This window comes from Strigops habroptila, chromosome 2 (genome assembly GCF_004027225.2).
Source record: "Strigops habroptila isolate Jane chromosome 2, bStrHab1.2.pri, whole genome shotgun sequence".
NCBI classification, from domain to species: domain Eukaryota; kingdom Metazoa; phylum Chordata; class Aves; order Psittaciformes; family Psittacidae; genus Strigops; species Strigops habroptila.
This window is the reverse complement of record NC_044278.2, coordinates 93,450,894-93,474,208: the sequence shown is the minus strand read 5'-3', so window position 1 is coordinate 93,474,208 and position 23,315 is coordinate 93,450,894. Positions and strand designations below refer to the sequence as shown.

The following is a 23,315-nucleotide window of genomic DNA, read 5'->3' as shown; positions in this document are numbered from 1 at the left end:
TTACCAAAAATATTTAAAATAGGGGGACTGCATGTGGGGTTTCTAGGGACTTTTATCAGAAGTCTCCTTGACTGTGGCATGGCAGTTATGCTTTTCCTATTGCCATGCTGCTTTTGCCTTTACCCCCTGTAGTTTAAGTTCTTCTCATACGTTTTTCCTCTGCCTTCTCCACTGTAGTTTTCCTTTTGCTTTGTGTCTTTTGGCTTGCTGGCTGCTTGAAAAAACACGGGCTGGGCTGCTGTGCTCTCAGCTTGAGATGTGCTACCTGGATCTCTGGTTGTCATCCATCAAGATGAGTAATGTTGGGGCTGCCTCTTGTCCTTGCCCTCCCTTGCCTTGTGCTTGTGGTGGGAGAAATGGGATCATGGTCATCTACTCCATTGTTGTTACAATACTTTCCTGTTCCTTGAGGTGTCAAACTGGGTTTAAATTGAACAGTGGCTTCAGAAGTAGGTTTGTAGGGGGCATGCAGCAGAAATATTTGGTTTGTCATGTTCTTTTGAAGACCTGATCAAAATTAAGCTAGAACTATGTGCAGCGGGCACTAATCTTGTGGAGTTGGAGTGGTTTATCACTACGTTCAAGTGTAATAACTAGAAATTTGCAAGTTTATGGAGTTTTAAACTGTGTATGTAAACTAAATAAACTAGTAACTTTTACCAAACAAAATGACTAATTCTAATAAACCACGGAGATGAGTATTGTTACAATAGCTATGAGTCCTCTTTTCCTGTAACTTGTAGTTTTTTGTTTAATGTAGGTTACAATTCTGAAATGAATTGTTAAACTTGTGTGAATTTGGTTTTCTCATAGTAACCTTGGTTCTTCCCATTGTATTGTGTACTTTATGACTAGGTCATGTGGAGATGGATTACTGATGTCCTTGTCCGTAGCGTCATGTTTTTACTTCAGATTAACTTTGTTGACACTATATGCTGCAAACGAACATGTAGTAGTAGTTTAAACTTGCCTTAAGATTGATGGAGAATATTGTAGTCAGATGATACTGACTTCTCTGATTGCTAGCTGCTAAGTAGGCTTTTTTCTTCTTTTTTTTTTTTTTTTTTACATTAACATTTAGGGCACTGCTCAGAATAACCATTTCCTCTGATTTAAGTGGTAAAGAGGAGGGAAGGAATCTGTGTGGTGTTAATGCATGCTGGGGAATTGCTGAGGAAAGATTACATGAAGTGGTTGCCTGTAGTGACAAGAATGCGAAGATTTACATTTTGTTTCCTTACTTTCCTTGTAAAATACTTACGCTTTCTCAATAATGTCTTTTACCGCTATGTATTAAGTTGCAGTTAAAGATTCATCGTATGTTTGCACGTTTTTTTTCAGTCTATACTCAGTATTATTTTGAGCTCTAGATACAGTGGAGCTCAAAAATCTGTATGGGCCAGTTAATGATTCATTTCCTTAGAGGCCAAGGTTATCATGGTTAAATGATTGGCTCTTTGAGAACAGTCTGCCAACGTACATGCTGCTAGCAGGTACTTAGGTGATTCCACTGGAGTTGTGGAGTATGCACTTCCCCATGTCCTTTTCCCTCCAGTGCTCTCTGTTCCCACTTTGGAGATGGGAAGCATCTTCCATATAGTTTTGTTAAATGCAAATATTTCATTGCATGTTTTCATAATGAATTGTAGTTAAGTACAAAAGCAAATTATTACTTGACTGCAGTAATGAGAGACTGTTGGTATTTTTAGTGCTTTCGGGTTTTCCTACCGCACCCCTTTTTTCTGTGTATGTATTTTAAATGTACAAGAAAGGAAAATAATTAATGAAAATATTGAATTATACCATTAAAATACATTGCTGGAAAAGCAAACTTTTGACCAACATAATCTTGAATATTCTATATTTCAGAAACCTGCATTCAATTCACGTAGAGGGGAGAAATGTTTCAATGCTGTATTGCAGTGTGCCGTAGTGTTCACCCAAATACTTCCTATAACTTCTTTCCAACAACTTGCAGTTGCCTATGCAACTACCATTAGAATGCATTTTATTGGGTACCATACATGATTCTTCTGTCATGCAGGCTGCTTAAATATATATGCATGCTTTACTTTATAAAATAGAGTGAAAGAACTTGACGGGTAAATGGCAATTCCCTGATGACTTGGAAAAAGAACATTAAAAGATTGGCCAGGCTAGGAATAGCCGACTGTTACAGTAAGTCACAACTCAAAGCATGAAGTTGGCAGTTCTGTGTGCAGAATTTTTCTGTTGGACTGAAGTCTCCAATAAACGTAGTTAAGAAATAAAAGAACAGAAAATTACTTGATGTTCACATGTGAAATTATATACATGAAGTAATACTCAATATAATGCTTGTCCAGTAAAAAAGCAGGAGGAAAAAAAAGCAGTTATGCAGTATTAAACTCTGGTCTAGTCTGTAAAATGCTTATGGGGATTTCAGTTATGCACGTATTAAACTATGAATTAAGAATAATTTTAAACTTGGAGAAATAGCTATTTGGAAGAATACCTATGCTTAAATACAGGCTTATTCTCAGTTGAATTCTACATAATGTAATTCTTAACTCTGCAGCCTCTAGAGAATGGATTTTGGATATATTCCAACCAACAACTAAGGTCTTTCACTTGATCAGGCATTTGCATTGCAGTTTTCTTTGTTGACTGTGTCATGTGTGGTATGCTTTCCTTGTGCATTTCAGTAAACTGGAAGGTGGAGTTTGACTTACGAGTGTGTAAGGTAGTTTTCTGATGCAGGCTTTTTAGCATGTAGAAGTAATGGCAGCATGGAATGCTTGCGAGGGGGTTTTTAACCTTTTTTTTTTTTTTTTTTCTTGGCAGCTAGAAAGCCATTAAGTAGAAAATACAAGTTTGCATATAATATACAGCTAAAGCCTGAGAACCTGAATGCAAAACTCCCTTGATTCTGCTGCAAACTAATTTTAGAGTCTTGCCTTAAAAAGAAGATGTGAAGGAAAGAAATGGGCCTTGCCGGTCTTTTGTAGGAGAGCTGATCTTCCGAACTTACAGGCAGAAGCATTTTATTAAATATAACACCTGTTTTGAGAAAATACTGGCCTTTACGTTTTGGCACAGAAATCTGAGATCAGGCGACTCATTTCATGCTAAAAGAGAGTAGTGTCAAGAGTATCTCTAGTGTGCGTTGTTGTCAGACTTGCTTCAAATGAAACTGTGTGTGTTGTAGCTACTAATCACAGAAGTGTTCAGTAATGGTTCAAATGGTGGTTTTTTTCAAGCGGGTTCATATTTTCTTCTGTGTTTGCCTGAGTTTGTGGGAAGCTCTTTTTTATCTGCCCTGGATTGTGTTTATTTTTGTCAATGAAGTCTTGACTCAAATGAAGGAAAGAGGGTCCTGTGAGGTTCAGTGTATGGTTAAACACTCGCCAACCCAGATCAGTCAGTGGGGTAAGTTTCTGTTTTGGTATGGATGTTTGATGTCTGTCTTTTTCCCTGCTCTGAATAACTTTGTGAAAGCAGTAAGCCTAGGCTAGAAATAGAGCTTTATGTGTTTGCATATGTATTTTTTTTTATGTATTACTTAATACTGTTTGCTTCTTCTTGCATGCCGCCTAAACCAAGTGCTAATATTTCAACAGATACAGAATGACAGTCAAACACTGCACACTGGTATGCCTGTGAAGAGGCACTGCCAAAGTTAATTGTGTCTAGCACAAAAGCTGCGAGTTCTGGCTGATCAAAGCAGGTAGGTGCGAAGGTGCTTGCATGGCGAGAAGATATAGGGACAACTCAATGCAAACAGTTCTACCTAAGCAGAGGCAAATGTTGTATTTCAAATGGCCTTCACCTCACCTGACTTGTGAGAATTTTTATAATGAAACTTGTGGTGGTCTTACTCCAAGTTGAATGACACAGTTTTAATTTGATACTGTAAAATATGGCTGAATTTGAGGCACTAGTCCAGCAAGAAAAATCAAGTCAGCAAATCTTCAGAAAGCCTTTAATTAACTAATGAAAGACAGCGTATTTAGTGTGCTGAAAGCAGTACGAGAGAATCTAGAATGTGTTTTTCCATGTACTGTTAACACCTAGTAGGTAAAAATAAAAAAATGTAATTCTAATCTAAAACATAACCGACTGTACCCGATTTGTACAAAACTTGAATCTTGAACCTAAGAGGCAGCAGAGGTATCATGGTTTGCTTGCACATCATTTGCAAATTTCAAGTCTGAATTGGTTTCTCTCTCCACTGTCACTAGTTTGTGTTAAGACAAAAATAAGCTTTAGTTACATTACATGCTTCTTGGTGCTGGAGAACTAACAGCTTACAATAGCATTTGATATCCCTTTGTGTCTTGGTGGTGACAGTTACTAGAAAACTCAGTCCAGTTTTAGCTGTAGAGTTCTTATTACTACTGAAAATGAGGAAAGGATCAAGCCTTTTGGTTGGGTTGGATGCTAAATTTGTAAGCTCTAGAGTCAGGAAGTTCACTTAACAAAAGAAATTAGTATTTCATATGGAAAATAACATGAAGTGCTCAATTCTGAAATGCATGTTTTGAGTACTTTCCGAAGCAGAACTTCTTTAAACTGCTGACTTTAAAAAGGCAACTAATTTGTTTAGCTGTTATGTTCCAGTTATCTGTGTTGCCCTTCACTAAAATTTATCTATTAAATAGATATAAGTAAAATACTAAGTAATATTAAATAGATATAAGTAAATATGAGTAACTATTGCATGAAACAGTCATTTTTACTGTATTTGAGTTTGCCAGAGGTCCCAGACACCAGGGGGAAAGTCATGAAGGAGATGGTCAAGGGTCAAAACCTACAGGAAAAAGCTTTGAGCTGTTCTCAACTGAAAATGTGGTTTGGCTCTCAATCCAACCTCTGCAAAACCCCCCAAATCACAGGCATCCAGTCTGGTGTGGCAGTTGAACAGTACTGGAATCACTCCTCTTAACACTGTTTATGTGCAGTATCTCAGCTTCCAGGTTCTGCATATAAACTGGTTGAAAGACCTTGACCAGAGAAGTGTAGGAATTATGTGAAGATTGAGAACTTGGTAAGAAAAATGATGCTTTAAAAAGAATTCTGTGAGAAATTTATGAAAGCTAATTGCATGTAAATGATGGAATTAAATAGGCAAGCCGTGCATTAAGAGCTAAAAAGGAAAGTATAGACACTGTTAAGAAACTACAGATTTTATGTACTTCAAGTAGGTTCAAGGTATACATAAATACTGTAACCTTTGCTGTAGTAGACTTTCTTAACGAGGAAAAAAGCAAACAACAAAAGCAAACCAATTGTATGATGTCTTAAAAACATTGACTTTTTTTAAATATTAGCTCATGTACTCTGCCCAGAAGCATAGAATTTCTCTTAAGGTTGAATGAAGGTCTGTCTTTATGACAGAAATGTATATTAGTGCCAGTAAAGTCTGTTAATGTGATTTAAAGTGTGGTTTAGCTAGGCCAGAAAAAGGTTTGCTCTCAAGTGTACTTGGCATACAAAGCTGACACAATCAGAAAGCATGTTAATAAAGACATTTAAAAATCTGCTTGCAATGTGAAGTTTTAAAAATGAAAAAATAATTATAACATTGTTTAACAAATACACCCATTTCTTTAATTTTATGAAATTGATGCACCTATTAATGGGAATTATTTTTACAAGGTAGTGTTGTCTATAATAAATTTTATTATATTCAATTTTATTTAATTTTATACCCCATGTGTTTTCCTGCTGTTGTGTATGTGCCAAGAAATACTGGCTGTGTTTCTCAAGTGTGCGTTGCTGTGACAGCTATATACAATTTTGGAATTCTCTGTCATGCCGAGTTCAGAAAAGCCATAGCTTTTTACCACTCCTAGGAAGGGTCTTTCAGGGACTGGTGCATATGCCAGTCTCAAGCAGGTACTGTCTGACACCTTGTCTGATAATCCAGACAATGCCATGGCCCTCTCTGGTTTTTCACAGGCCTTTAAAGAAGTTGAGCACAAAACATTTCTGGAGAGAGGCCAAATACTTTAGAAAAAATTCTGAAATTCAGGAAGTCAAGATTCCTGCCATTCTGTTTGTCTGCAACTTTAGCTTTTAATGATGGGTTGTATGAAACTTAATCTTTTAAAATCAACACTTTGATCAATGATTTTGATGCCTTTTGTGCATCTTGAGACTTGGTAACATGGTCTGGTATAGCTGTTGTAATCACAGACTCATTGAATAGTTTGGGTTGGAAGAGACCTTAAAGCTCATTCAGTTCCAACCCCCTGCCATGGGCAGGGACACCTTGCACTAGAGCAGGTTGCTCCAAGCCCCGTCCAATCTGGCCTTGAGCACTGCCAGGGATGGGGCAGGCACAGCTTCTCTGGGCAACCTGTGCCAGGGCCTCACTGCCCTCGTAGTAAAGAAGTTTTTCCTAATATGAAGTGAATGCTCAGTGACTTCTTCCCTCGTATCCTGTCAAGTCCTCTCCTCCCTTTCACACCCCCCTCCCCCCAAAAAAAACGAAAAAACAAACTCAGGAAGTTTTGGGAAACTAATTTTTTTTTCACAGTGTTGGTAGTGTGGAATTTGAAGTCAGCCTTACATCACTCCTATTGATATTGTAATGTGCATGTCATGTTGGTGCTAGTTTGCAGGAGAAAGAAACTTTACTAAAATCTGTTGTTCTTGCAATGTTTATTTTGATAAACAGTTCAACTGGATGCTGGTGCAGAGATCCTGCAGTGGGTTTGCAGCCTGCACGTGTTTTTAGAGGTATGACTACTGGCAGCAGGACAACTACTTACCTAGAACCAGTTTTATTTTAGGAAGTACACATATTCCATATGGCTAGTTGCACTTTAAAATAGCTGCATGATGCTTGAAATTTTCAGTTTGGGTAGAGAAACAATTGATCTAGCTGCAGGTAACTTGAATCTGCAGTGGCAGCTTGCATTTTGTTTCCATGTTCTTTCAGTTGGATCCTGTAGCTGTTAGAGCTGCAGTGTTAGAAATAAAAAAAAGTATTGTTGCTTATATTCTATACCACTTACCAATTACATAGATTCAGGTTTTTGCTGATGGCATTATGTAGAATTTGCAGTTGTTTAAACTTTCATTTACTGGCTATTGAGCTTCTGCTTACTGATGCAGAAGAACAGGGATTGCTATTCTCACTGGCTTTTGAATTAGTGGTCATGAAACCTACTATATAGAGAAGGAAGGCAGAAGAAAGCACTAAAGGGAGTTTTCCTCCCAGCACTCGGGTCACTGTGAAAAGACATTGCGGAGATTTGTTTATTTGCCCGAAGGAGATGAGAACAGGTTACAGGATTCCTTACTGTCTTCTGTGTGCTCACAAACAGAACTACCAGTGCCTTTCCTGACTTCATCTATAGCTGAAGATCATCAACATACGTTGCTCTTGTGTCATCACAGCCATAATTTCTACCTGCTCCAACTAGAAGAATGTCATCATAGCCTGCACTTGAGGTAAATCGGCAAACTCTACAATTCAGTGACTAAGAAGAGCTGTTGTATATTCAGCTCCTTAAGCTGGCCCAACATCCCATCTCGGTAGCATAAATCATGTCTGCTGATTGATGGGAGGCAACAAGAAACTTTTCCTGTAAGAGGGATTTGGGTACTTTAGAAGATCTATTCTAGACCTCTTTGCTATTCTAAAGATTTAAAAGAAAAGTAAAGGAGTATTTATTAGCATTTCTCATCTGAGAATGCAGAAGGATGTAGTTGTTTCAGCCTGAAATACATATCTGTGTATAGGAATCAATCAAGCTAGTATTTTTGATAGCTAGAACCCAAAAATTACTAACCTCTTTCTTCAGAGTTCAAGACAAGTCTTTTTAAGGGAAGATAGATGTATGAAAGGGTAAAAATTACAAGTAAAGGGCTCTCCCTTTCTTGAAAAAGGAGCGACACCGTGACCTTGATGTAAGGGAAGGAATTTAAAAACACGTTATTCCTAACAGGATGTTTCAGATTGATCTTTCAGAAACTGTTTTGTTGTTCAGCTGTTTCCATGAGGAAGATACCAATAGACAAAGTCATTATGTTTTGGTTTTTTTTTTCCTTACAATTTTACATTGGATCTTTGTCTCTTCTCCTGAACTGCTACATGAATGGAATAAGACCAGGTAACCTCTTTTCTACACCCTAGAAACTTCAGTAGGTGATCTGGAGACTTTTTTCCAGTGAATAGGATCTTTCCCTGGTGAAAGAGGATTTCTCAAAGGCAGCCTTATCTTGATATTACAGATCATGCTGCTGGGTTATGCTGCTTCATCTTGGTTCATTTGCTCCGATACCTTCTATTGCTTTGAGCTGGAAAAGAATATTGACTTTGGAAGTGTTAGTGGTGTTTGTAGGCTTCAACATATCACCTGAAATTAAACCTATAATGCTGTATATGGCATTGTAGTTATGAATTGTAAGTTACAAGTGTTAGTTCCTGAGATTCGAGATACTGCAAGTTATCTGGTAGGAAGAACCTTCTATTCACATGAGAATGTTAAGAAGAAATGCGCTTTTAATTATACTCTCATTTTAGGATAGTTTCTTAGCCAGCAAGTACAGAGCAGTAGAAATTTGCATTGAACATGTTCTGTTTATAATATTTTCTCTTCTTTTTATCATTTATCCTCTACCTTACTAGAAGAGGGGAATATAAACAACATCCTGGAGACATCTGTTGGCCAAATACATTTGTATGTGTGTTGGTCAGTTAATTCTTTCCAAACAGGAAGATCTTCCTTCACAAAAACGTGCATGTGGGATGAAGAGACTGAACCTGACTCTTCGACCTTTCTTTAACCTTTAAAAGTTGATCTGAATCAAAAAGGCAATGTTTCATCAAATTGAAAGGTCTCATGTTGTTGGAAAGTCATGGAATTCCATTAAGACAAATAATCCGATTATTTCTATAAAATAGTCTTGCTATTTAGAGCAAAACCTCTTACCTTAGATTGAGGCACTGTCACCATATTCAGTGTCCCCAGAGGAACCAAGAAGCAGAGTATCTTTCTGCATGTCCAAGCAGTTTCTTTGGGAGAAACTTGCTGATTTTTCTGTTTTAATTACTGTAGGATAATAGGTTCTGTCCTTGGAGGCTTTATCTATCACCTGTTTAGGGGGGGGAGAAAAAAAAGGAAATTTTCCTGCCTGCTACTCTAACAGCAGAAATTAAAGATGCAGTTAAAGAAAATTATTATTGCTGTGGTTTTAATGACAGAACCTAGCTTTTTTCCCCCCCAACGTCTCCTTTTATTATTTGGATCACAATGAAGAAAAGTTGGTTTTGAGGAGGGGAAAGCTGATAATTAAAAGACATGCAAGATACCTAACCATATAAAGCTATTTTGTTTAGGTCTGTGCTCTAAAGGAGAGGATGAAGAAACCCCACCAAAATTGCCTCCAAATGAATTGAGAGAAATTGCATAATGAGGAACATGCTATTGGATCATACTCTACTTGGTGTCTTCAGAGCAATGAAGGCAAAATGATAGTGCCTCATATGAGGCATACAGCTCAACAGCTACCCTGCATGCAAACACTAGCCACTGCTGCTGTTGTGCGTAAGGTATTGCAGGGGGTAATAACAAGTAAACACGTACATGAGAGGCTATGCATATAATTGTGTTTTAGGTCCAGTGACTTGTAGTTCTGTTTCGTTGCATGTTGGCTCCATGCTACTGATAAAATTTCACAGGAATCTATTGGCTTTCAGGATCTATGAAGAAAATTTCAGCTCTTACGCATTAGATTTTCGTTGTTCAAGTAATGACAGTTAACTCCTAGGATCATCTAGGAAAAAGAAATATTCCAACAACTTGATCCAGGAACTTGGGTAGGTTTTAGCTTCCACAGCAATGATAATGTACCTAGGTTAGGTCAGAGGTTGTCACAAGAGCATTAAACTGCTGTCAGTGTTTGATGGATCTGATTTTTCGACTAGAGTAGAAGACCTGAAATTGGAGTAAGGCCTTTGCAGAGAAGTTGAGGGTGGGATTAGGAAGTCATTGTAAGGGAAACATTCAGGTAAGTATGATCATTTCTTCTTAAAGAGATTACGGGGAGACGTTCACTGCATTCCAGTAGATGCCATTTTTAATTCACTTAAGGCAAAGTGAACAGAGGAGAGATTTGAAATTCCCCACCCCCCCACCCCCCCCCGGAAGAAATGAGCACTTCATTTCCCCCCCCCCCCCCCCCTTACATGTAACAAACTGAGAGAACTTTCTGGACAAAACATCTTACGATTGATCTCATCTATTGGTAGATGTCTTAAAAGTCTTGAAAGTTCACAGCTCAACACTTTGTTTTTTTATTTTCTTGGCATCAGAGCATGAAAAAACTGCATGTCTAGTACTCATCTCTTGTCATCCTCCCCTACTGCAGTGACTATGTGTATGTCTCTGTGTGGCAGGAAATGAGGGAATGCAGATCATTATTCAAGAAGTTACCAACTAGCACTTTTCCTTCCCCTCCAGTCTTTCTGCCTCCCTATCCTGGAAGTATGGAGTCCCTGCCTCAGCCTACGGCTTCATTCTTTTTCCAGCTGCCCACAAAAGTAAAGAACCAGTGTGAGAGTTTGAAGAAAGAATCCGCTCAGAGGACTGAGTCTCAAGCAAAAGCTCCAGGTTGCAGACTCAGAAAGAAACTTCCTTTGGGGAAGGATCTGCTTCCAGGATTTGCTCGTCTCTTTTTCCTTGGGCAAACAGAGTTCTTTGAAGCAAACAACAGGGTTGCAGGTAGGTAGGGCCCCTTTGAACCACCATCCACTCAGGTGCCAAGGATGGACTTTATGCTGTTTCTCTATGCTTTTTTTTTTTTTTCCTGTTGATGTTGTCTTCCACTTTTCTAGGCTGAGAGAGGGAAAGAGTGTGAGCAGTTTAATGAGAAGACGTGGGGGAGAGAGAGGAGAAAAACATATCCTGAGCACTTGGAAAGAATGGGTTTTATGCCTCTGTATAAGCTTCCTGTCTGTGGGTCATATTTGTACTTCAGTTCTTTGAAGGACTAATGACATTCTTTGTCTGACCCTTTTCTAGACAGGAAACAAAGTCAAGAGCAGAAAATGGTGGCTGGGGCCAAGGTAAGCCCAGCGATTGTATATGGCCCTTAGCCACACAGGTTTCATCTCCTCCCTGTCTCTTCACACCAGTGCTAGGTTTGAATGTGCAAAAAGGTGGAGGCTGCCAAATGGGTTTGAAATCCAGCTTGATTCCCAGCACGGAAAATGTTCCCCAGGTCTAAACATGTAAAGGCGTTCTTGCTTCAGGGGAGCCTATGGCTGTTGGGTTAAGTCCTGTTTCTTTGTCCATATGAATAGACTCAAACACCCTGATTAAAGGGGATGTGCTGCTAACCCACATGATCAGCAATCCCTCAGGCCCCTAGAAGGGGAATCAGTAGAATCAGCTCAGGTAAATTCTGCCTTTCTTGCTTCATTGCTGTGCAGAGCAACAGCCTCTTCCTTGCAAACGTCGGTAGCCCACAGTCAGACCTTTCTTTCTCCAGCTATGTCATTGCTGGCACAGGAAGTTTATTCGAAATTTCCTTTTGATTTTTAGCAAAAGGAATCACTTGAAAACTGACAGTGAGATTCTAACGAGTTTTTACCAGTTCCTCTTTCATGCTGAATTGAAGTCATTTGGAACTATGTTACATGCATTATTACTTTGGTGCATCTTGTGACTCTTCTCTCCCTCTTCATTCCCTCCAAATTGCTTCAGGACACCTTCTAACCTTTATACTGCACCACAAGCCTTCAGCAGAAGATCTTGAGAGCCATTTATGTTGCTGGAAGATGACTGGGTTTGGATCTTGGCCTTCCTTAAGCAGGATCTCCTGACAAAAATGGGATTGGGAAAGAAATGACTCCTTTTTCCATCACACAGAGCCGCCCCAGAAATGGAGGCCTAGGCAGAAAATTACTTCTAATGCATCATTCCTTAGGAGATTTGTTTGGCCTTCCACGGTCCTTCTGTTACCATGTCATAAAAATGTCTTTTATAAAACTTAAACCTGGCATCTTCCTATGTGAAGATCCAGTCAGTAAATCCAAGTTTAAGAGTTTACAGGTCTAATGTGGTCAGATCAAGCTGTCTCCTACGTAGGAGATGCCCTATGAATCTGTGAAGCAGGGTTCTGCTGTGGTTCAGAGTGTTATATCTGTAAAGCCTTTTCTACTTACAGTCCATTTAAATTATTAGAAATAATACTAATAAAGCTTCTTGTGAAAATGGTATTTAATTAGGCCTCGAACTCTCCAAGTTTACTTAAAAATAAGTGAGCCAAAAATGACATAATGGGCAATATGGGAAGTACTGCATCTTCTGAGGTTTCCTGTGGGTTTGTGTCCAGAGAAGGTATGTTGAAAGTGTCGAGGGCTGTGAAGGTGGAAAAAATTTAGATTTTGCTTTAAGAGTGAAAAGCTATTTGTTAGAAAGCAGAAAGCTTTTAATTTGCCGCCTCCAAGGGATTCTTTAGTCTAACGGTCTTGCAAGATCTCAAATAAAAACCTTATGTTTGGCAGTAGTGAGCAACACACACACGCATGCGTGTGTACTTTTTGTTCTTTTTGCCATAGGAAATTAGTTTTGAAGAACAGGACTGACTTTTAATGTTCAGATTAGGAAAGGGGAAAGCTTTGTTCTGAAGCTGAGTGTGAGAAGAGGTGGCAGGAGGGTGAACTGGACCCTCTGAGAGGAGGTAAAGAGCACTTTTGTTTTCCTGTTTTCTGCTTCTGGCAGTTGGAGTAAACTAGTCAGATGCTTGTGCTTGAATCCAATTAATTTCCTAAATCAGTTACCACAAAACATTGTTTTTTAACTAATGCCTAGATCTTTCATTAAATTCACCAGCCTATTTAAATTGTTGAGCAGTCTTAACATAGCCCTGAGGCTACTGCTTCATGGCAGTTGTGACTTCTTACTACGCTGGAATGCGCTGCAGTCTTAGTACATTCTAAAAATAATTGTTCAGATGGTGCCGTTTAAGTACATACTTATGTAGTGAGCCATTTTCACTGGACTTTCTGAAATTTGGGCTCTGTTGGATGGCTTTTTAATACCCTTTTTTTTTTTTGTTCCCTGTGAATATCCAACTTCTTTGTCTTGCTGCTTCTGTGGTTATTGAGTAAAATGCTAAATTTATAACCTGGTATTTTTAGCAAACTGATAGTCAGATGTATGTGTTAAACTATGCAACCACAGTAACACTTGTGAACTTTGAAGTTTAAAGAGAAATCACTTTCATGTATCAAATTCAGTACTTCTTTTTTAATATGTGGAAATATGTTTGTGATGACCTTAAAACTGAGTAGTTGTTACAGGTATAGACATGGATTGTGTGCTGAACATGAATGATCTAGAAGTTAGAAGCTGGAGATATGTGAGTCTCAGAAATGAATACTGCTGTCTGTGGGAGAGATCTGTGCCAGCAGTGCTTTTAGTTGAAAATACCTGTTTTTCTAACTTCTCGCCCATTTAAAGTCTGGTATCTTTTTGTGCCTTCCTTAAAAGACATACTTGCCTCAGCCACAGTTGTTGATCATTTTGTTCTGTAGAATAAGGTGATTTAAGACCATCAAGTACTTAACAGGAGCACTGAGAACTGTTCCTAATGTTATTGTCTCAGTTGCTAAAATGACTTTAACCCCCGCATCACAACAAGGAAAAGAACCCCAAACAAGCCAAAAAGCCTATTGCTGTTCTACAGTCAGTATTTTGATACTTCTTGTCTATTACCATTGTGTTAGCGTGTTACTATCATTCTCTGAGTTCTGCAGCTGGAATCCTGGGTTCTTGATAAATCTCTAGAGCAATAACTCCTGCCTTTGTGTTATTAAAAAATAAAGATGTCTGAAACCATTTTCTTCTTGTTTATATTGTACTTAACATAATTGTATGAACATTGACTGACTTTTCTGACTGACTCCAGAATGCCAGGAAACATGGAAAACCACTATGATTTTAGAGGTTTTTAATCCCCAGTACTAACAAAATTTCATAAAACAGACAGCGTTACTATTTTTCCTCTTTCTATTCCCTTTAAGATTCCTTGAGCATTTGAGCTACCTAACTTACTTCATGTAATCCTTTACATCTTCTTGAGCAGATGCCAGCTCCTCCTAGTTGTTTCATAGCCAGGCAGTAAAATCCTGGCTGTTGACAGCTCCCTTTTTCCTGTCCCAGAAGAGCTATCTTGTTTAACCTGAAAGACTTGCTTTCTTCTTTCCACCTTCTATCCACTCTCTGTGGTTTATGTTGCAACTCTTTCTCTGTTACGGGATGCCTTGAGAGTGAGGAGGTATTCTGTAGAGGTCAGGAAATTTGGGGGAAAATCGTGCTGAAGTTTTTCTTCAGGCAGAGGTAAATCTGTCACTTGTGAGAGAGATGCTTTGTCAGTTTAGAATAGGTTAAGGGAGGGAAATGTGTCAAAAAATGCGTCCCTTTTGTAAACCAGAAAACAATGTTGATTTTATAAATGAGAAATGAGAACAAAGAGCAAAGGTTCTGGGGTGTTTATGTTCCCTTGCTTTTACAGTGAGGAAGAGGGGTAACAGTTTTCCATCAACTTCTGAAAGCCATACTGGTTCCATCAGCAGTGGTGTGCTGTAAGGTGGATTCCGTTTCTCCATTCCTGTTTGCAGGGCATTGGGATTTAACCAGGTAGCACTGACAAAAATCCTTTTTCAGCTCCTTTTTTTCTTTTTTTTTTTTTTTTTGATTGAAGAAAGATTGATACCTCTGTTTGCCAGACCTCTGTTATTGGTCCCTGAAAGAATGAATGGGATTTTAGGTGTTAGTTTAGAAAAGTGGTTTTAATTGAAAACTGGAAAAAGGTATTCTTTTGAAAGCAATGGTAACAGATGGTTGAACCCCTGCAGTTTTATTTCTTGCATGGACTTTATGAAGAATTGGTGGCTGCCCAGCTCCTGAGCCAGGTTCATAAATTGGTATCAGCAACATGAGGTGAGTTGGTGGGTTGTTTCAGGAATTGTTGGGTTTTGCTACTTAAACTGGGTTGTCAGAATGGTATTTACTGATGACAGTGACGCTTCCTTGATGGTTTGATAATTTATTTTTTTTTTTTTTTTTTTAAGACTATAAAATTCCTGTTCTCATACTGTTTTGCCCAGAGAAGCTGTGGCTGCCCCATCCCTGGCAGTGTTCGAGGCCAGGTTGGATGGGGCTTGGAGCAACCTGGTTTAGTGGAAGGTGTCCCTGCCTGTGGCAGGGGGTTGGAACTGAATGACCTTTAACAACCATTAACCTTTAACAAACCATTCTGTAATTCTGTGAATACAGTCCTGTATTGTTTCATTTCCTTGTACAGGGGTGGCTTTCCTTTTCTTTCTCCCTGGTAGAAACTGATGTTTCTTGCTTTATGGAGGTCAGGAAAATCTGTGGGGTTTAGGCTTCTGTTACAGGACAGTAAGTGAAGAAATCTTTCACAAATGGGTATTAATTTTACGGGGCAAAACAATTTTATTTATCCCGGTGGATGGTTGTAAGATACCACAGAGATGCATGTGATTTGAGTAGTTTTCTTAGTAGCTTCTTCAACAATTTCAGCCTTACCATATCTGATCCCCTCTTGTCAAATTCAGGTAAAGATAGCAATCGTGAAGTAAATAGTGTTTGAACAAATAACAAGATTTTTATGGTTATAATATATTTGTGATCATAATTGACTGTTGAAGATTGAAATGTGATTTAGATAGATTTTCCCCAAAATATAGCTTTGTGCTGACTTGGAACTGAGGTTTATTCATCAGGTGGAATTACCTCATTTGGAGCCCACGTTAAAATTGTGATAATAATAATGCAGACAGATTGCCAGCAAATGTAAGCTGCTAATCAGGAGAAGCACTCTTTAGAAATTAGTATCACTTTACATAATCTTTTGAATTACTGGCATGGCATTTGGGTAAATTGCCTGTCTCCCACTTTGATTTCAGCTTTTTCGGTGAAAAGTGAAAAAGACTCATCAAACAGCGCTATAGAGATGCTGTATGATAAAGGGGAGATATTTTCATAGTCTTAATACTAGTAAAAATATGATGGTATATTCTTCAGCTTATCTATTCTTTATTACTTTGGTTAAAATTGGTTTAATTTCCTAGGCAGCATAAGCTTGCAAACCTTTTGCTTCTTGTGGTAGGAAACAAGGTGAAATACATTGTTCTGTACTCTGTGTGTGGGGCTACAGGAAGAATGGAAAGACTGGACTACCAAAGTTGCTCTGCAGAAATTACTGACAAGTAACAGATACTTACCTGTTTGTCCAAAGCTTCATTCTCTATAGCTAAGGGAAGGCTTAAGGCATAAAATCAGGAAATCTCAGCTCCTTAAGGTAGAACTTTAATTCTGTTCTCATTTGTTATGTTGTCCTACAGTTGTATATCAGGACATGTATGAGTGAGGGAGGGTATTATGGAAAGCTAGGAAATACTGCTTAATGTGGAGTGTAAGTGTAGTGTCATGTGAATGTGAAACATGAATCTCTGGAAAACGGTGGAAATTACCTTGAACATATGTAGACTGTGACTTGGGAAAGTATCCCTATCATGCAAGCATTTCAGGGGAATTTTCACACGCGTGCTGCTAGCATGCAGGTTAGAACTTTCCAGAATAGTGAAATGTGAAATACTCTAAAAAAAAAAAAAAAAAAAATAGTCTTCCTGATCTCTGGGAGCACTTTGCATTAGATGAGACAGCATGAAAAATTAATTTGCAAAATCCATGAGGAGCGTATAAATGATGGAGAGATGAAATCAGGCTGCAGCACGTGTGAGTAAATGAACAGCTGACTTCAGCACAACTGTGTGCAGATGGGATGTTCCTGGGTGACTTCAGGACTACAGAGAAATTGTGGCTGAGCTGGATACTGGAGCAGCTGAGGAAGCGTACTTAACAAGCAGCCAGGAAATGTAGGAACTCTCCCTTAATAGGCAGTAGACTTGACAGAAAATCACTTGTAGCAGCTGAGCTTTGCCTCCCCCCACCCCAATAAGCAATGCCACTAGTAAAGGCTGGACTCTCTAGATCTGTAAGCTGGAGTGGTTAGGTTCTCTGGTGTCTAATAAAGTATAAGCGCTGATTTGAAGCTGCTTTGTGCCTTGGGCACTGGTTATGTTTAGCACCTAATGGTGACTAAAACAGTTGAGTTAATGCTGCAGATTTTTTTAAGGGAAAAGTAGAGACAGGTTAGAAGGGCTCTTGGACTTGCCCATTTGTTTTTAGGTAACTTTTGAAGAGATTGTGTATCTTTGGAAGCTGTAACCTTCCATTGGATCTAGTTGAAAATAGAAATAGGTTAAAAAATTGATAGGGACATCAGAACAGGGACATTTACAGAAAGAATTTTTTTCCTTTCCTAATAAATTAAGAGTAGTTGGAAAAGTGAGAATGTGCTATAGTAACTTCTTAGCTCTTCATGTGTTAATTTCTTCTCAGTTTTACCTCTGTAGTATCCTAGAATGCAACTGATGTTTTTCATATGTTGCTTAACTGATCTCTGATGTTTTTAAAACAGTATTTACAAAGCAGCTGATGAAATGATTAAATTATTTTGAGTGTTTTAGGGAACAATAATGCTTTCTTCTGTTATGTATTATGGTGAGGAGTATTCCAAGAAGTGATTTCTGTATTGACATTTTTGTTCTCTTTTTACTTGTGTGGGTGATAAATCTTTTAAGTATCTGTTCTCTTGTATTAATGCTAAATTTTATTGATTTTTTTGGTTTGTGGTTTTTTTTGTTGCTTGTTTGGTTTTGTTGTTTTGGGTTTTTTTTTTTCCCTTTAATCTGTTCTTCCCTTGCATCTGCTTTGGACACTTTTCCAGTCTATTCCTGTTGAAGGAGTACATTAGCCGGGTCTCTGTAATACTTCTTTTGTAACTAGCTCAGGACTGTTTTTTGAATAAAGCAGTTTTGCAAATGAGGAAGAGGAACAGTAATATCAGGTTTGTTCAGAGAACAACTGTTTAAGAAAAAATCAAGGAAACTTTTGTCTCTGTGTCAGTCCTCACATTGCTTTTCAAAAATACATATTGCTTGGAAGAATCCAATACAGCAGTCAAACCAGTGCTTCTAATATGACAGTACTTCAGCTGCAGGGCGTTTTGCTTGTCTTTCCAGGTAATCTTAACACCCAAATTCCTGCTTGTAGTTGAACTTAAGTTACTATTTTGAATTAATTTTCTGCCTCCTTAAAGACTTAAAAGTTGTAGTGTTGGTGGCAGTCTAATAATGATCAAAGGGCTGGGCTCCTTGCCCATTCCTTACAACTTTTTCTAAGGGCTTTAACACCATGTATGAATGGATGAGAGAAATCTCAGATCTTCGCTTGCCTTTACACTTCAGCAGTGAATGGTTTATATTGCCATGTTGTGTCACCCTGATCTACCATCTGTTTTGTGTCCTCCTTGGAGCACCTACTGTTTCAAAATCTGGCTGCTCTGTGATTCAGTGCATTTTATAGAGAGACTCCTTTCTGCCTTTACGTAAATACTGAAGTATGTGCAAGATATTATGACTTGACTGGCTGTTCATATCTTGTTCTTTGCACAGAGCGCAGAATTGTAGATGGGAGATATTTGAGAACCACACTGTGCAAAGCCTTGGTTCCGTGAATGGTCTCACTAGTTTGATTGGCATGTGGTACTCAGTTATTCTTGGGAAACTTCTTGGAACATTTTTTTTGTGGACTGCACTGGAGTAAATCACGTAGTGACTGGCCTTCTGCAAGGCAGGTGTTCTTCTTGCCTGAAGGAACTCTCTTCTGTTCCAGCTAAAAGCAAATGCAGTAGAACTGCCAGGCTCCCATATTTCTTTCCCGCTTCTTCACTCCTGTGTTGCCTCTTTAATTTCTGGCACAATGAAGAGAGTTTATTTACTCAGCAAACTCCCCCCAAGCATCAGAGAATCCTTGCAGGTTAGATAAACCTGGAAAATTCATTGCTTTCAAGTGATCCATAATCTGATTTATTAAATACACTAATATTGATACTTAAAAAAAGCTTTGATCTGTATCGAAATACAGGATTATAGTGACTGTAATGTGCTATGAATGCTGTTTCCACCTCCACCCTCAAATCTAAACTTCAGTTTAGTCTGTATGAAATGATGCAGGATGTTGTTCTCTCCCTCTCCCCCCCCCGCCCCCCCTTTTTTCTCTTGCTGCCAAGAAAGCAGGCTTTGCTTATTAAATGAGACCCATGGATGGTATTTCAGCACAAACATTAATTAGTTTGGTTTTTAAGGCAAGGGATTTTATCTACACCCCAAATGAACTTGAATTTCCTCATTTGCACCCAAAGTTGAAAACTATTCCCTCCAACTTCCAGCTTAAGCAGAGGCTGTCATACAAGGATTGTAAGATAAAAACCCCACTAAGGTAGAGTTTCCAGACCTACGGTATAGAGTACAATATAATAGATGGTAGTGTTTCTTTTTAACATGACACGAAAATAATTACCTTCAAAGACTGGGGATTCTACCCTGTTTTAGGTTGGGGTGGTTTTCACCCCACAGATTGGGTTGTTTTAGAAAGGAATGATTCATACTTGTGGGTCCTGTGAGGCTTTGCTAGTGAAGACCACCTACTGTTAATAAGCACTCTGCCCCTGTTGCCTAGTTCCTGTCTGATTTAGCACACTGACCTCTTTTGTTTTTGGCTGGGTTTGTAGTAGTGTTTTCATCCCGTAAAGGTAGTAGAAAGATTATTGGTTTTAGTTAAACATTTAGAAGTTATGTTGGTTTTTTTTTTTTTTCCTCTGCTGTTAGTGACAGCTTCAGTTGTGAGTTCGTGTTAGCCTCTTGGTAAGTTAAAGCATTCTTGCAGGTAAGGGAACTAAATGTATATTTAGTGTTTTATATAAAATCTTATGCTCTTGTCTATAGAAGAAATCAAAATAGTATCTTTCCAACCCATAAGTATTATCTGTGTGGGGGTGTGTGTATATATACACAAATATGTATATGTCGGGTTATAAAGGATCTGTAGTTAAATAGCACTGTTGTGTATTTTTTTACACTGAAGAAGAGTTTTGGAGGTGGTACTGTGTATTACATGACATTTATATTGAAGGGTGGAAAAAAATGTCATATTCTGATATCTTAAAGAGCTTCTTCATGGCACTATACGCTCATACTGACCTTTAAAATGAAAGCTAAACCCAAAATAAGCTCAAACTAAAGCAACTAATGTGATTGCCTAAGATAACGAGTTCTGTGAGGATTCCACGGAAGGCTGGTTATAAGGAGGTTGGGTTAAGGATGCAGATGACTATTTTTGAAGTGAGGACATTCAGTGAGAGAGGATATTATTTTCTACGGCTTCAAAGCCTTTAATTACTCTTGGTATCTTCTTAAGTGCTCAGTAAGTTAAAAGCATGATTTTATATCAACTCCAAACTCCCACAGCCTGTAAAAGCCTGTTGGAGTATCAGGTATATTTTTCTGTGCAAGCAAGATTACATGTCTATATCTGTCTATATCTGTATAAATAGATATAGAGATATGTCTGTGTATTTCTATAGATAGATGTAGTGTGTTGGTGCAGAATATCACTTTTGCAAACAGCTTTGGGGACTCGAATATCCTCCTTTGAAGTCCATCAAACCCAGCATCTAAAAACCCAAATATCTTCCTTTTGACTTGGAAGTCCATCAGACCCAACATCTAATAATTAAATTGATAAGAGCATTAAAATAACCTTTCCTCAGCCTTCCAAACCAATATTATTATACTGCATTTATCTGGTTATTGATGATTCCACGCTAATGTGTAATTAAATGGTTTTGGCCCCATGAGAAGCAGTGATCGGTCAGTGGTGCTCCTCTGTCACTAGGTAGGGCTGTAGGAAGCTTTTTTTTGCCATCTCTTAGTCCTGTAGGCTGCTTTTTGACTTGACCTGAATGCTCTTGCCCTGTAAGGGCAGTGAGGTTTAAATGCTGAGCTCAGACTGATTAATAAGGCATTAAGTCAGTTAATACTTTCATTTTTAAGTAAAGTATTAACATGGTTTTGGTGGTTGCTGATTTGCATTTTGAGTAACAGAGTTGGCTTATGTAAGCAGCATGCATTTTTAAACCATTTGTGGTGTTTGGTGATTTTAGTTCTCAATCTTTAAGTGTGAAGTTTAAAGAAATAAGGTGCTGAATCTGTGGTAGCTATTGCAGTGATGAAGAACAGATACTTTACTAGCTTAAAGATGGAGGTCATAAATGAATATGAAGAGTGTACAAGCATTGTTCAGGGCAAGTATTTGTGAATGTGGGTTTTTTTAGAAGGGATTTCCTTGTGTTACAAAACAACACTAGATATACTTATCAAGGGGTGGCTTTGCCACGCCTATGGCTTAGTGCCTGAGTGCTGTCTCGCTGAAACATGGAATAAAGTGGGCTAGGGCTTGAGGAAGGTGAGAATTGTGTCCTCTAGAAATGGTAATGAAATAACATGACCTGCAGCTTAACTTTTCAGTACTGTCTAAACTCGGATGTGGTGGACTCGAGCATTTCTCAGTCACAACCATAGCAGTATATAAGACCAAAGGTCCCACTGGAAGGAAGAAACCTCTATTGAAATCCTTTTGCTTGAAAAGCAGATCCAAACGCTGAAGTGGCTCTCTTACTTTTGTGTTGTATTTACCAGAGCATCAACCACAGACTTCTGTTTTGAGGAGATGCTTTTGAGTTCTGAGGCCATCTATAAAAAATTTTTCACAGAAAGGTCTTTAAGAGCTCAAGAGGATTCATTAATACCACTTTAATTTCGCGTTTGTGGGGAAGGCATGAGGAGTCTATATGGCATTAACAGAGGATCTGTCACTGCATTGTAGCCTCCCTGGGAGGTGGCTCCTGAATTTTCAGAGATGACGTGGTCCTTATGGACAGACAGGTGCTATCTCACTCTCTTACCGACTTGTGGTCTCTTAGCTTTGAGGAATCTTTGTCTCAATTTATGCTCTGTGAGCTGATGTGCCCTTGAAGGGTATGTCAGTATTTCTGGTAGATACAGTTGCCTGTTGTGTTTGTCTTGCAAATTATGGGATACCTTCTGTCTCCTAACATGTGCTTATTTGACATCACTGTTGGTTGGAAGATGACAGTGCATAGGGCACTGCTTTTTCTCCATACACTCTGTTAAGCAGCAATCCTGTGAGTGCTGTTAAGAGGGTCTGTTCTGACATCTCACCAGGAGGTCTGGGGGCTCTCTTCCTGGGGCGTGTTGGCGCCTTTTGAGTTATACTAAACCTCTTTGTTACAGCTTGTCAGAATAGGTGGTGTAGTTTAGGACACGTGCAGGGAGAACTGAGATGCAGGCTTCCAGGAGAGGCTATTCATGGGAACTCTTAACAATTGTCTAGGACTTTGTACAGTAAACACAAGTATTCCAGGTTTATCTTGGCACCCCCTCCAGCTGTGTAACTTTTGTGTGAGAGGCCATTATTCACGTTCCTGGAGGCCAGAACAAGATAGAGAAGTTTATTGCTTGCAGATGGTGCTTCACATGCAGAAATAAGTGATTTCTGCTTGTACAGATGCATGACTTAACATCTTACACAGCTTGGTTGTAACTTTTTAATGGGGCTAACATAAATCTGAGGCTGGAATTCTTGTTTTCTACCAATCCTTTTTCTAGAGCTTATTTTGATGTTATGTAGACCAAATAAAAGTTGTTCTTAGCAGATTAGTTGTTACAATAAAGGAACCAAAATTTACTGATGTACTGAAGTCTTGTTTGCGCACCTTCTGAAATAGGACTGAAAGTGTAAGTGAGAATAGGAAATGGTCTTTGCTGAGCCTTAAAGACTTTTGTTTTCCTTCCATCATATGTATACTTTGAACGAAGTACTGCACTCGTGATTTTACATGGAAAGAGGATCTGCACAAAGAATAGTTAAAATAATGTTGATGTAAGTTTAATAGACACTTGGTGATGTTAAGTTAATCGTTTCCTCTGTAACCTGAGTGGTGAAGTTGTAACAATTTGGCTGAGGATTTTTAAATTCATGTTTCTCTGATCAGCAAGATTGAAATTGATGGAATTCTCTGAAGTCTTTCTGTAATATTTCCTTCTGAGAATTTTAGGCCATATATAGCTGTTACATGTATCTAAAGATAACTTCTTGAAAGGCCTCTTTCCATGCCTTCATGCTGTTATCACTGCGATAGCCACATTCTAGCAGAATTGAACGTGCCCGGACTTAGTGTTAAATCTGGTCCAGCTTGTTACTTTGGTAATGGAATTAAAACCAGTACAAATTTGACACTATTGTGTTCTAATACTAAAATTATACCACTATATCAGTATGTGAGTAGTTCTCCAGTGACACGGA

General features: G+C 38.6%; 1 protein-coding gene across 12 annotated transcripts in view; it reads left to right on the top strand.

Annotated features, from left to right (window-relative positions):
• Positions 1–23,315, top strand: part of TSC22D1 (TSC22 domain family member 1) — a 94,085-nt gene that overhangs the window by 28,334 nt on the left and 42,436 nt on the right. Inside the window, exons 2-3 of one of the 12 annotated variants that reach the window (XR_003990230.1) lie at positions 10,455–10,715; positions 11,700–13,838. The exons of 2 other annotated variants lie outside the window; for them this stretch is intronic. Coding sequence is in view for 5 of the 10 variants with exons in the window: in XM_030477374.1 (XP_030333234.1) it covers positions 10,455–10,551 (97 nt within the window). In the remaining 5 variants the exon portion in view is untranslated. Of the gene's footprint in view, positions 1–3,239; positions 3,323–3,599; positions 4,131–9,331; positions 10,105–10,454; positions 13,839–23,315 lie in introns of those variants that run through there. 9 more of the 12 variants (XR_003990229.1, XR_003990231.1, XR_003990232.1 and 6 more) reach the window with 9 other exon arrangements.